The 12886-nt window shown below is 42.6% G+C and overlaps 1 protein-coding gene across 5 annotated transcripts in view; it reads left to right on the top strand.

Annotated features, from left to right (window-relative positions):
* RDX (radixin) overlaps positions 1-12886 on the top strand; it is a 72822-nt gene that overhangs the window by 42062 nt on the left and 17874 nt on the right. For 2 of the 5 annotated variants that reach the window (XM_074816095.1, XM_074816099.1), the window contains one exon: positions 6743-7454. The exons of 2 other annotated variants lie outside the window; for them this stretch is intronic. In XM_074816095.1, the coding sequence (XP_074672196.1) occupies positions 6743-6779 (37 nt within the window). In that variant the 3' untranslated portion in view covers positions 6780-7454. Of the gene's footprint in view, positions 1-1227; positions 1268-6742; positions 7455-12886 lie in introns of those variants that run through there. One more of the 5 variants, XM_074816098.1, reaches the window with a different exon arrangement.

Consider the following 12886-nt stretch of genomic DNA (forward strand, 5'->3'; position numbering starts at 1 on the left):
GGCCATATGTTTTAGATAATAGCAAGTTTATGAGCTTTTTCACCTGTCTAAAACACTTGGAGAAGGCAGGAACAGTCCTGTATAAATAGTTGTACAGATTAATCTGCTAAGACCTGAGACCTCTTCTCAGGTGACATTCCATTCTATCTTGTATTTGTTTGGCCTTGCACTTAGTACAAGCACATGACCCTTTTTGTTAGTCTGTATGGCAGTATTGCTATGATAAATTAAAAAGTGTGTACTCGATACTTTTAACTGTGCATATTTCTAGTTTTATACTTCTCTCTTCTTGGAGCCTCTCCTGCTTCAGCATTAGATTTGCGTTTTCTCATTTATTAGAGAGCTTCTGCATAGGTATGTGACTTCAGAATATTGTGCTCAAAAGGGGAGGTAAATGCTTTGAACAGGTTTTTTTTAAAATATTTTCTTGAGGTGGAGAGAAAAGATGCAAAACAGTACCACTATTTATGGGACAGACTCATACTATCACTCAGAATGCCTTGATGTGAAAGAAGATACTCTGTCTTCTTGAACTAGTCCCCTCTGCACATCAAAACCTACATTTTCTGTTGGTTGTACTCTTCGAGTACATGTTTCTTATATACTCTGTTTATTTTGTTCAAAACAGAACAAAATTCATGTCTGTCTTTTTATAAACCAGTTTGGAAAGCGTTATTGTGCTTTTGCCTCCTTCTTAAAACTTGTTCTCTGGGCTATTCAAGTTACCTGCTTAAGTACTTCTGAGGAAAAAGGATTTTTGTTCTAAATTAAATATATTAAGCTTCTGAGGAGAAAGTAACCTCAAGTATGTTTTTCTTGATTTTTTTTAAAGAGTATTATAGAAATTAAAATGATTCATTAAAACCTTTTTCTTTTGAAAAGGGACTTTTTTGCAAATATTTTCCATGTCTGCTCACATGTGGACCATCTAAAAAGTTGTTCTTCCTGAAACATCAGATTAATTTCAAGAATTAGGGATTTCAACAGAGGTGATGTATCCCAGAGGGATGAGGTTGCTGATGCTAGTGTTCATAAGTGTACTTTGAGTAAAAATATCAACATAAGAACACTGAAAGCTTCCTTACAAAAGAGCAAAGTTCACTTATTAATAGAAGTTGTCATACATATAACAATGTATTTTGGCTGGGTGATAAGATTTTCCTGGAAAATGTAGTAAGTGTCAATGGATCAGCATATAAACTGTGGTAATTTCTTTGACCCCCTCAGAGCATATCCTGTTGTTCGTGCTTAGAGATGGAGAGTACCTGCCTCCCAGCCAAAATGCCATGCTGGCTGGTCAGCTGGTTGGGTGGCTAGGAGATGGTTCTGGCTGGCCGCTGTGGGCACTCGCCAGGCAGTGTGTCCCTCTGCTCTGCTCCCAAGCAGGCCAATGCAGCACCTTTCCTCCCGAACCAATTGGTCTGCAAGCATGTGAGTTTTACACGAGTGCTCCTTTTCCCAGTTTGGGGACCTAGTCAGCAGTAAGGAGCAGCTCGGGGCTGGAAAGGATGGTGTAGTAGTGAAAAGTAACAGTGGATGGCTATAAGAAAAACAAAAAACAAAACAAATCAAAAAACCCCTAAACACACACACAAAAAAAACCCCAAACACAAATGTGAACTAGAACCCTTAAGTGGCCCATTTATTCACTTTGTGTTGAGGACTCCTTTTCAGTGTACTATTGCAGCATCCATAAATTCACTGTGTGTGACCAGTAGTTTGTTTAGCAAATTCAGCAGCCAATTTGCAGGAGGGAGTTGCAGTTCTCATTTCGCTGAGCTGAGCTCAGATCTATAGACATAGGCCAGATTTTGTTTTGATTCATGGAGTCTGTCACTTGTGTTCACTTTACTATTTGCAGACTCTGAGTTGACAGACTTCTCCTTTGGAGTGCAGTTAAAGAAACTTTGACTTGTTTTGCTTTTTCTGCCTTCCATGCGAAGAGCTTGCTGACATATCAAATGTATATTTCATGTAATGTGAATGAAGTGGACTCACCAAAGCTCAAAAGCCTCCCCCCAAAACTCCAATCCCAAGCCATCAAATTTCTTCACAAGGAAAGACCACAATGTTTGCAGCAGTGCCTGCAGTATTCTAGATATTCAGGAAGAGATGAATTATGCCCACATAGCTGATAGTTTAGGGAAAGACAAAGTTAGCAAAGGGAAGTGGAGCATATTGAATTGCTGAGATTCTATTAGATGTTTATATTGGCTTTTGTAAATAATGTGTCAGAGTGTTTCTGTTCACAGCAGTAGACTTTAGGCAGCAGAAGAAACGAGGGGAGATGGAAATGCACATCAAAGGAGGCGGCCTAGTTGGTGCAAATATTCCGAATGCACATGTTTGTAAGAGTTAATGTTCCCTGTGTTCTGGATAAGTGGATCAGGTGAAAAGAGATCAAGCTCAGAGGTAGGACAATTGCATTGCTTTTTTTTTTTTTTTTTGCTTGTTTGTCTTTTTGTTAGCTTGCTTGCTTTTAAACTACCTTATTTACATGCAAGGAGTTGCCATTACCTGAATATTTAGCTGAAGGCTTTTAGAAAGCCTGCTGCCCAGCCCTAAAAGGTCTTGGAGTTCTTAAGACCATGTGTACCTAGGCTGGCCTCTGTATTATAGCTTGCTAAATTTTAGCAGAAGACATCCTCTGCAGTCTGATAGTTTTGCCTTAGAGCATTTCTGCATTGACAAGAGTTGTGTACATGCACAGTTCTAGCTGCCCCACTACTTGTTCCAGCAACACAGAAACCACGTGGTACCCATGTGAAACAGTAATCGCCTGACAGGCTCTGTGGCCACATACGCTGAACTCTGTGGGATCTCATATCAAGTCTACAGCTCCCTGTGGCCTCAGCTTTCATGCTTCTTATTCACCCTTGATTTCTTCATTAAACTTGATACAGTATTTAACTTCTTAATCTATAACTTCAATAATATTCTATTAAACTGAGCTTTCAGTAAATGGTTGACTACTGTGTCAAATATTTTCTTAAAATACATTCTACTAATGAGTTGAAATAATTGCACTTTTATTTAAGCAGCACTTCTGATTAATTAATAATCTCTATAAATATGGTAATTGCAGTTGTATTGCCAGAAAGAGATTCATTTGCATCGGGGCTGAGGCTGAAAACTTTTCTGCCAAGTGCACTTCGGTCTTCAACAAAGTAAGTTGAGAATGTGTAGGTAACATCTAGAATACACAGACCAGTCGATTCTGTCACCACCACCTTTATTGATGGGAACAAATTCATTTATGTTTGAGTGAGCAGATTCCGTGTTTAGGGATTTGGGACAGGACAGCAAGCTTGCTCAGATATCAGAAAAATTTCTGAAAATTATAAGAAATCTTCATATCATCAATCAGCACTTCTGCTGTAAGTTTCCTATCCTTGATAGTTTTTCTTCAGTTTAACTCATGTTTTGAATTCTTGGATCTCTTCTTTTGCAAACAGTTGTTTCGGGCATCCATCTCGCTGCTCAGTGCCATTTGTTGTACTTCTCTGTACCATTTGAAAATACAGCTCTTCCTCTTTCTTCTTTTGCATTTGGGATCTTACAGTGTTGTTTTCAACAAAGCCAGCTAACTCATCATATTTAAATTTAGAACTATTACTGCTACTTCTTGGAATAATCTTTGGATTAATTTTGGCTACATGTTCTCTTGTCAGGCATGCATAGTATATGAGTATATGCCACCTTATAGACAAAATAACTGTATTGACTAGTTAATAATTGCTAGTATGATTCTGGAGAACAGAAAACAAGTATGTTAATGCATGCAGAAAACGAGGGAAGATCTGAATCACAACGTTTATACCCATGAGGTTCAACTTTGAGCCCAGCCCTAGTCACACACACAAGGGAGCACGTGGGAGAGGAAATCCGTGCTTGCATTGTGTAACTTGTTTGTCTGTCTGACTGGACTATGGAAGAGAAAGCACTGGAATAGGATGGTTATGCCCACTCAAACAGCAGAGCAGTCGGGCACAACTGCATGGTGCTATGGCTTTGCTTTTCTGCACAACAGTTGTCCTGGGTGTAAAAATACTGAATAGAAAAAAGCATGAAATAGTTGACTTTCTCCTGGGGACTCTTATTTAAAAGAGTTATGGTTACATTCCTGCCTGGCTTTGAACACCCTCTGACAGTCACCCTGGTAAAAGCTGAACTCCTTCCTCTATAGCCTCAGCGCAGGTATCTTTGAGGAGTTCGGGATCCAGTGTCTCTTCAGCCCATCCAGACTTGAAGCAGTGGCAGCGGTGAGGGGAAAAGATCTCATACCTGTCTCTGTTCATTTTAATACAGGGCAGCGAAAATAATTCTGGAGAACCTTCTTCCTAGCGGTGGCTTCTGTATGCTTTGGGTGGCCTTTTTCATACGTGTTTCTCCCAGTCTTTGGACTGATTCTTCTCACCTTGCTTTACTGCTGTACTGTTTGTTGGGTTTTTTGTCCTTGCTGGTGTGTCATGACATTTATTTCATCTGAAGAATAGATTTCAGTTTAGCTGATTGAGAACTTTAATGCAATTAAATAACTTTGTTTCAGTATGAGAATGCAAATTAAGACAGGGAAGGAACATGTTGCGTAATTATTAGTTTAAAAACATCGTGTGGGAAAAAAGTTTAAGCCTTAAGACTTACCAAAAGAAATATGTTGCATTAGCTGACTACTTAGATTACAGGGTGGAAACAAGAGGCAGGTAGTGACATATGGGCAAGGTAGACTTCTCAAACAATTTATGGTAGCAAAGTACTGTGGTAAAATTCACCAGACTTCTTATTTATTTATTTATTGCCATTTGCTGGATTCTTTAGAGAAGAGAATACCATATATTTCTTTCTTCAGTCATATTTCCTTTAATTACTTCTGTTGTGGCTTATTCTACAATTTAAGAGTAAAAATGCCTTTTTCCTCCCCAGTGATTTTGTAAAATTGTGTTTTGCCTATGACACAGCAACTAGCTTTGCAATCTGGAGCTTAATGGATGAAGCTATTTTATGAGGGAAAGGTAGTATAATTTGCTTTGAGTTTAACTGAGCTTGATAATTTATACACACACATATATATATATAAATATATTGCATGGTTAAATTGGAGTTTTCTAATACAGTATGGCGTCAAGCCTTGTAATGGCTGTATTACAGTGAAATACACAAATTGCTACTTATTTTTATATAAACTTTGATCTTTAAGTTTCAGAAATCAAGGTTTTTAAAGCTGTGTTTTATGAAATGGTTTAAAAAATATTACAGCATGCAGAGTGAGTATGGTTCAGTTTTGTCCTTGTGTCCAAATCTCATCTATTTGCACGTTTGTTTTCATCATCCTGCAAAAGCCAGTTGTTTCTGGGGATCTCTTAGTACCAGGAAACATTTCACTGATTTCAGTGGTACCTTCCCAGTCTATAGTTTCACTCACTGCGAGAAGCCTGTTTCTCCTCCCCACCCCTGGCCAGGAATTGCTGTCAGACTTTTAAAATGCCAGAGTGGTTTTAGTACTTCTAAATCTTAACCACACGTCTTATTTGCTTATAGTCAAGCCCTGGAAGTTCCCACTGACTTTCTGTGCCAAAAAATGATTTGTGTGGGAAACAGGCTGTGGTATAAAATTTGATGTAACGTTCCTATGTGTTACACGATGTAGCTGCACTCGTTAATGTAACATAAAATGTAGACTGAGGGCTTCTTACTTTTGAATAGCAACTCATTCCCTATGGTTATGCAATGACAAAGAGCATCTGGTAATGAAGTCTTTTTCCTGATTCCTTTTGAATGAAATTCTGATTTACTAATACTTACAGCTGAAATGTTTCTCTAGAAGAATCAGAATAAGAGGTTCACACTATAGGAAGGCTGACTTTAAAATACTGATTATTATTTACCTATTCGTAGTATAATATATTTAAGGAAGTCATTCTCTAAAAGGAAAACATTTTTCAAGCCACTTAATGAATTTTCATAAGAACCATCATGGAAATGACAAATCATTTAAATGTATCTTCACTCAAGTAAATTTTGACTAATTGTAAACACCAGAGAACTTTAGGAGAGAAATAAATTTGAGAGAGATTATTAATGCTGTCCTCACCTCTACTCCAAAAGGCTCATGCAAGGCAACAAACTGAATAAACCTGAAAGCGTATACAGCAAACAGCACGTGTGCCGTGCTAAAAAGAAGAGATGTCTGAAATCATACTGGCTGTGATTGAATGTTCTACAAATATGTTCTATATTTGGTGTATTTATGCACAAGGCATCTTAGCCACCTTTGGGAGCAGTTTTAACTCAGTCTTACCTACATCATACTCAGCTGTGGTTTGTCATCTGCATTAGCAAACTAGTCCTTTAAAACTACTCCCTGGGTGAATTTTAGGTTAGGTTCTTTATAATGCTAAAATTTGCCATCAAAACTACTTGGTACATGCAAGAATTTGACTCTGGCATAGAAGAGTAGTTAAAGAGAGTTGGACTTGCTCTTCAAGCTGAAAGTCAATGAAGATGGGTTCTGGGTGTCCTTGGGGGCCTTGGTCACAAGAACCATGTGTTTCTTCATTCATTTTCTGATGCTTCCTTATTCTGCTGATGTCTTAGAAACAAAATTCAGTTAGAAATTAAATTCAGAATAGTTACAGGGAGTGATGTATGGCTCTTTTGGATGTTGCTGCATATTTCTATTTACTGGTTTTGTTTATTATCCTTTTGCTAAATCTACTTGATCTCTCTGTGTCTTTTTGTGCAGGTTACAAAAGTACGATCTCTTGCAGCCCTTAGGATAGGAACAAGGTAAAGATCAGCAGAAGACCTGTGGTCTGCCAAGGCCTGCTATTGTGCTTCTGTAAATCTGGACAGTTTACAGCGCTTTAAATTAGGTGCTGCCTGGTCTGTGAAGAGTTTTTTGGAAGGACCAGGAAGTGCTGTTACGACATTTCATTAATCTTTGATTCTTTCATGGTCTCTCTAAATCTTTCATTTGTTGTCTTTTCCCAGGAGAAAATTAGCTTTTTAAAGTATTTAAGCTGCTGTTCTTCCCAGAAAAACAGGGAATAGTACTAATATGTTAATCTTTAACATGTAATGGGATGTGCTAGAGTGAATGGTGATGTGACCCCACAAAGTGCTTGGGGATCGTGTAGGCTTTGCCCACAAATAATGTGGTGTGGGAAACCTGACTCTGTATCCAGCCTGGGTAAAGTGAAATAAGAATAGATACTTTCCAAGTTTTATTGGTTTTCTACACAGTTTCTAATAGCCTTGATGACACATGAATAGTGTCAGACAATTTTCTAATGTAAAAATCCCAATTTAAGATATCTGTACATACACTTCCAGTGTAAGCACCTGTTGCTACTTGCCTTTTTGTACGCTATTAGGATGTGCATACTGTGTATACGTAACTGCATTGAATTGTGCACCCTGCACAAAAGACTGAATAAATGGGTTTTAATGTTGATGCGAAGAATCACTATTCATTTGATGATCAGTGTTGCTTATTGCTGGTGAAAATTTTTTTTCACTTCTCTGAGAAGTTTAATTCATTTTGTGGCACCAGCCCAAAGTGGAGTTTCCACATAAACATCTTGTGCTGTGATCAGATAGGCCATGAGAGGCTGGCTTTGCAAAGAATGGATTGCTCTTGAAAGAAAAGATGGGAGCTTGTAATTAAGGATGCTGGTAATTGAGTAGATGGACACCTGAATTATTCCCAAATTCAGCTAGGAATGAATACTGGGAATATACCAAACCTCGGAAACACTTGTGTTCCTCATGGTGCCTTCTTGCCCAATGCCCTCCTGCACTGGGAACTGTGCGAGTAGATCCATCAGAGGACTTAGATATGAAAGGGCAGCTGCCAAAGCCTTACAGCATGTGACCAAAATCATTAGCTGGTAACTGCCTAATGAGGGAGTTGCCTCAGTGCTCTGCAAGCCTCCCATTGAACTGGGATGCTGCCTGGGTGCTCGCTGCTGTGCCTCCTGCAGGCAGCCATCCTCCGGCTTGACTGATGGCAGAGGGGCTGTGTGCACTCCCATCCTAGCGGGGTTTGGAGCCACATCTCCCACACCTCAGGACTGTGGGTGGGCAGGGTGGGCTGTGGGTCATCACCAGCCTCTGCTGAAACCCCGCCAGAGCTGGGGGGCTGTGCAGAAGGAAGCCTGCCCTGCCTCTAACTGGTGGTGGGTTAAACCGGAGCACCATCAGTTGAAGCAAGACCCTGGCTCAGCCCTTGGAGGACAAGGTTGGGGTTCAGGACACCAAGAGGAACATAAAATCCAGAGCTGTAGGATTTTAGGGGCTGCTTTGCACATCTAGGCCAGCACTGGGGCCTCAGGACGGGAGTGATTCTTTTAAAATTGTTTCTGCAGCCTCCCTCCCTGTGTGATCCACATAGGGGGGTTAGAGATGTTCCTGGTGCTCAGGGGAACCAAGGCACAGTGGCCTCCATGAATTTTACCTTTAGCTAGATATTAAAGTGTTTCTGCAATTATTGGCACTTGAAGCCACCTTCTCTAAGACTCTGTTTGCTGTTAGTACCTTTCACTGTTAAGTACTAACAGTGAAAGGTAGTAAGACCCTTTCATGCAAATACATGTTTACTACAACTGCAAAATGTTCCCAAGGATTTTATGTACTGTTGTGCTGCCTTTGCTGATGTCTGCCTAGACCACTTTTTTGGTTTCTGTTGTCAGTGTTGAAGTTCTCTAGTAGATGCCCTGCAGAGGGGGAATTGGGGAAGATGAAGTGTAATGTTACCTTAGCAGCCAGATTTAAAAACAACATGAAAGAAAGTGATGTTGATGTAATGAAATCCTTGAGCTCTTTCTCACTGCTGATCATAGCTTTGCTCAAAATGTAGCTGCTCTGGTCTAGCTATAACAGATTGGATAGGCTGCTTGTTGGCTGGAACATGCCGGTTCACACCCACTGCTGGTGGCCGGCAGGAGCTGGTCTGGGAAGAGGAGGCAGTTCCCCACCAGCGGCTGCTGGAGGACTCAGCCCGGGGTCATTGTCTCCTCTGGTGCAGCCGCTGTTTTGTTTAAGCCTTGATGATGGCTGAAAATTGTCACGGTCTTCCATGCAGGGTGGCAATCAATCATGCCTGTGGGGAGACCGCAGGAGGCTTCTAAGTCACCTTGGGGGGATCAGGATTTTGCCCTGGTGAGGATGATGATGATGATGTTGTTGTTGAAATAGCAGATTGGTATTTACCCATAGGTAAAGGTCTGTCTGAAGTATCGTTGTAGCAGAGTTGTGTGATGAAGAATGTTGTCCTGCAGGGAAGGAAAGCGTGAATTCAATCATGCCTGTGAATACCTGGCCTGAGAGCTGTGCTTGGTTTGTAAGGCAGAAAGCAACTTGATCACCACTTGAAGTGGTGTTTTCCTTCCTTTTCCCCCTCACCTCTGTGGTATTTCCACACTTGGTAGCTGACCAGTGGCTTTTCTGATCCTTGCGGAAGTTCATCCTGGGGGTCTTTCCTCTAATTTCACAAGTGGTCTTTGCATTTGTGGCCACAGCAGGGTCTGGATTTGAAAGCAGCCGGGCTGCAACTGGCCAGGGCCAGGCGAGCGGGCACACAGTGGCTGGGGTGCACACACCCTGGGTCTCCAGGCTTGCCCACCTCGCTGCGCTGACTGCAAAGGGCAATATTGTAAACTTACATACATTTTTAGGGGGTTTTTCCCAGCTTCTGTGACGACACGACTAAAGTTCTGCTGCCACTTTACTTTCCATAGTTCACGTGTGCTGGCAAGTTAGTGAATGAAAGCCTGCGTGCCTCCCCAGCCCTGTCAGCCTCCTACTGCAGCACTTGATGGCCCTCACTGGGGGAGTGGTTTCCCACTAAATCAGTTTTAAATGTCAAAAGAAAAGGGTGGGGTAAATAAGTTAACTTTCATTAAAAGCCTGATCCAGGTTTAGAATAGGGTAGCAGCCCCATTTCCTGGCAGCACGTGGCACACTAATACTTTCCATTTCTATCATGCTGACATTTTCCTTTCTCTGAAATAATTCTATAGATGTAGCCCGTGCCAACCACGAGCAGCTCTGCTGTGTCCTGTGTACATGGAGTTTCAGCATTAATTAAATCACTTTGTCACAGAAGGAGCCAAGGGAAACTCATTTCTTCTTGTATAAAATAAATCAATAAACAAACATGTCATCCCTCTCTGCAGTTCCTGGAGCATCTTCCTCTCCTCAGCTGTGCTGATCGTGACAAGGCCAGGGCAGAGCTTCAGGCTGCAAACGGAGGGCACTGTGGTCCACACCCCCCAGAAAACCATTGAACTGGGGCTGAGCCCCCAGCAGGTTGGTGGTTATAGTCAGTCTGCAAATATGTGGCTCGTGCCAGTCACCAACAACTGCTGGAGCAGGGAGGAGCAGGTAGGAAAACACACTGCCTGAGATGGGGAGTTTTGCTACTGAATTCAGTTCATTTTTTCCCCTAAGGAAAAAAAAGAGCATTTCTATTTCTGAAATTGGCATAATATAAATTAAATCCAGGTTTGTGCATGCCTGAAAGCTTTGTGTAGGTGGATGAAAGCCAAATTCCTTCGCCCTATCTCCCAAAAAACCCTGACAAGACCCCAGTGCAATTTTCCCCTTTTCAGGCCGCTTCCCAAGGGGCGGAGTGTTGGGTCACCCAAACCACTGCCACAGCTCCGGTTCCAGGGTGCAACTGGGATCTCTGTAAGGTGAGCCTGGCCGATGTAAGGAACCTGCCTGACAAACACCCATCGCCGTCTCCTTATCCGCCACAGTCCTCTTGCTTACGCTTCACCCAGCTCATGTAAATTAATAGCGGCATTTAATTTCCATCGTACCTACCTGCTGCTCTTGGCACGTTCAACTGTGAGGGGGGGAAAAAAAAAGGGAAAAAAAAAAAAGCCCAACCCTTTCTATAGAAGCCATTAAATAGAGTGACAGCAGGAACATCTTCTGCACACCTGTCACGGGATGCTCACATGTATGTCCCAGCACCCAGCTGTTGGCTATGGTGAGAGTGGGGCGCCCCTGCTCCTCAACCCATGCCCTGGCCTGGCCTGCAGGACTCTAGTGAGGACTGGCCTCCTGGGTCTCCTACAAACTGATTTTAGACAGGTCCTCTTCTGCCTGGAGCTTCTCCCAGGCTTTCCTTGGAGAGGCTTGTGGGTTGGGCATGTCCCCAAGGATGGGCAGAGAAATGCAAGGCAGCAGCTCCTTCCTGGTGGTGGCTATAGGACTCCAGGAGCCTGCCCTGTGGTTGGGAAGGTGCAGTGAAACAGGGTGTGTGACAGACTTGACTGGTGGAGGAAATTTCAGTATTTTTCAACACTCCTGCTGCTGCTTCTGCCATGCTGGTATCTCAGGAGTAGGTCCTGGGGTTACTGAACACAGGTCCTCTGTCGTTATGCTGAAGAGCAGGACAGTGGTGGCATTTAATGCATGTGCTCCTAACGTGCCCGGTTCCTTGCCAGCTTTTCTCTACAGTCACAGCAAACCTTTGGAGTAAAGTGGGCAGTCTGTGCACTGGAGCAGAACATCTTTCATCTGTTTCTTCAGCACAGAATGAGCTCAAAGATCCTGTGAGGCTGGAGAACGCTGCTGCCCAGAGCAGCCAAAGCGATACTTTGTCCTGCTTGGAAATGGTCTTGCAAGGAGCGTTCCTGCATTGTTGTACAACAGCCTCTCTTGTAACTCCTCTAGACAAGGTCATGCAGGTTGTTTAGTTCAGGTTTCAGCCCGAGGATGACTGACAGAGCCCCTTCATCTCCAGTGTAAGAACACTTCAACCTGCATCAGGAGCAGCTGCGATGCCTGTCAGGCTCACGTGGACTCTTATTAAAGCCATCACAAGAGAAATTTGTAACCTGGTAACAGGCTCTTCAAGCCTGCCTTGTGTGATGCAGGCAAGCAGATCCTCATGGGATTTAAAGATTTCACTGAATTGGGGAAACTCACTTTCCTTGATCAGCCCAAGGGAGAAATAAGACTTATGGAGGAGAGGCTTTGGGCAGTGGTGAGACTGCCATCCAAAGAGACCAACCCAGATTACACAAGCACCAGCAGCTCAGCATTTTGAGCAAAAAAAGGCTAGATTTGACATTTCTGAAGCAATCTCATAAAATGAAATCTAACCTGTGCCACCAAACCACCTATGAAGAAACCAGCGTGTCCAGGGACATGCCGAATCACACTTGTGGCTTTGCAACTCCTCTGAACTATCCAGTGTACTGGTTTCCTCAAAAAATGAGGAATGAGCATGACTCTGGTAGTGGCTGTGAGGTCTCACTGAAGGGAAGAGTTACATCTGGGAATAGTGACGTTTAAAGCAGTTCATCAGTCAACATCAGCTGCAGCACTTCTACCGCAGTTCCCTCAGTGTTTAACACTGACACTGATTAACATACTGTATGGAACGGAGTGGGTGGATCTTTACTTCTGTGCTGCAGTGGGCTGAATGCAGCATCACAACCATAAATATAAGTAATGAGTTCAGTAATTGGGCAATTTTTAGGACACTTGTTGCTCAAAGCTGGCTGGAAACTGGGCTCTGGGGGTGCTTGGCGCTGTCACAAGAAAGAAGGTGGTGATGGTCACACAGTATCCTGCAGCTCAAGAGCAAGAGCTGGAGCATCCTACATTGAGAGTCAAAGAGGGAAGTGAGCAATGCAACCAGGGAAGCTGCAACTATTTTTTAGAAAATAAGTAACTTTGGTGTGCTAAACAACTAAGTAAAGAGAAGTTATAACCGGTTCATTAGATCTTGTACTGGGCTTATGATCCAAGCTCTGGACATGCTCCAGGCCTTGTTATCTCTCTCTCTTTGCAAGGACAACAAGCTGATGGTTGGGGTTGGGCTTTGGGCATCTGCCCAACCCTACTTTCTGCTCCTCAGCTCTCTGGA

This window comes from Strix aluco, chromosome 2 (genome assembly GCF_031877795.1).
Source record: "Strix aluco isolate bStrAlu1 chromosome 2, bStrAlu1.hap1, whole genome shotgun sequence".
NCBI classification, from domain to species: domain Eukaryota; kingdom Metazoa; phylum Chordata; class Aves; order Strigiformes; family Strigidae; genus Strix; species Strix aluco.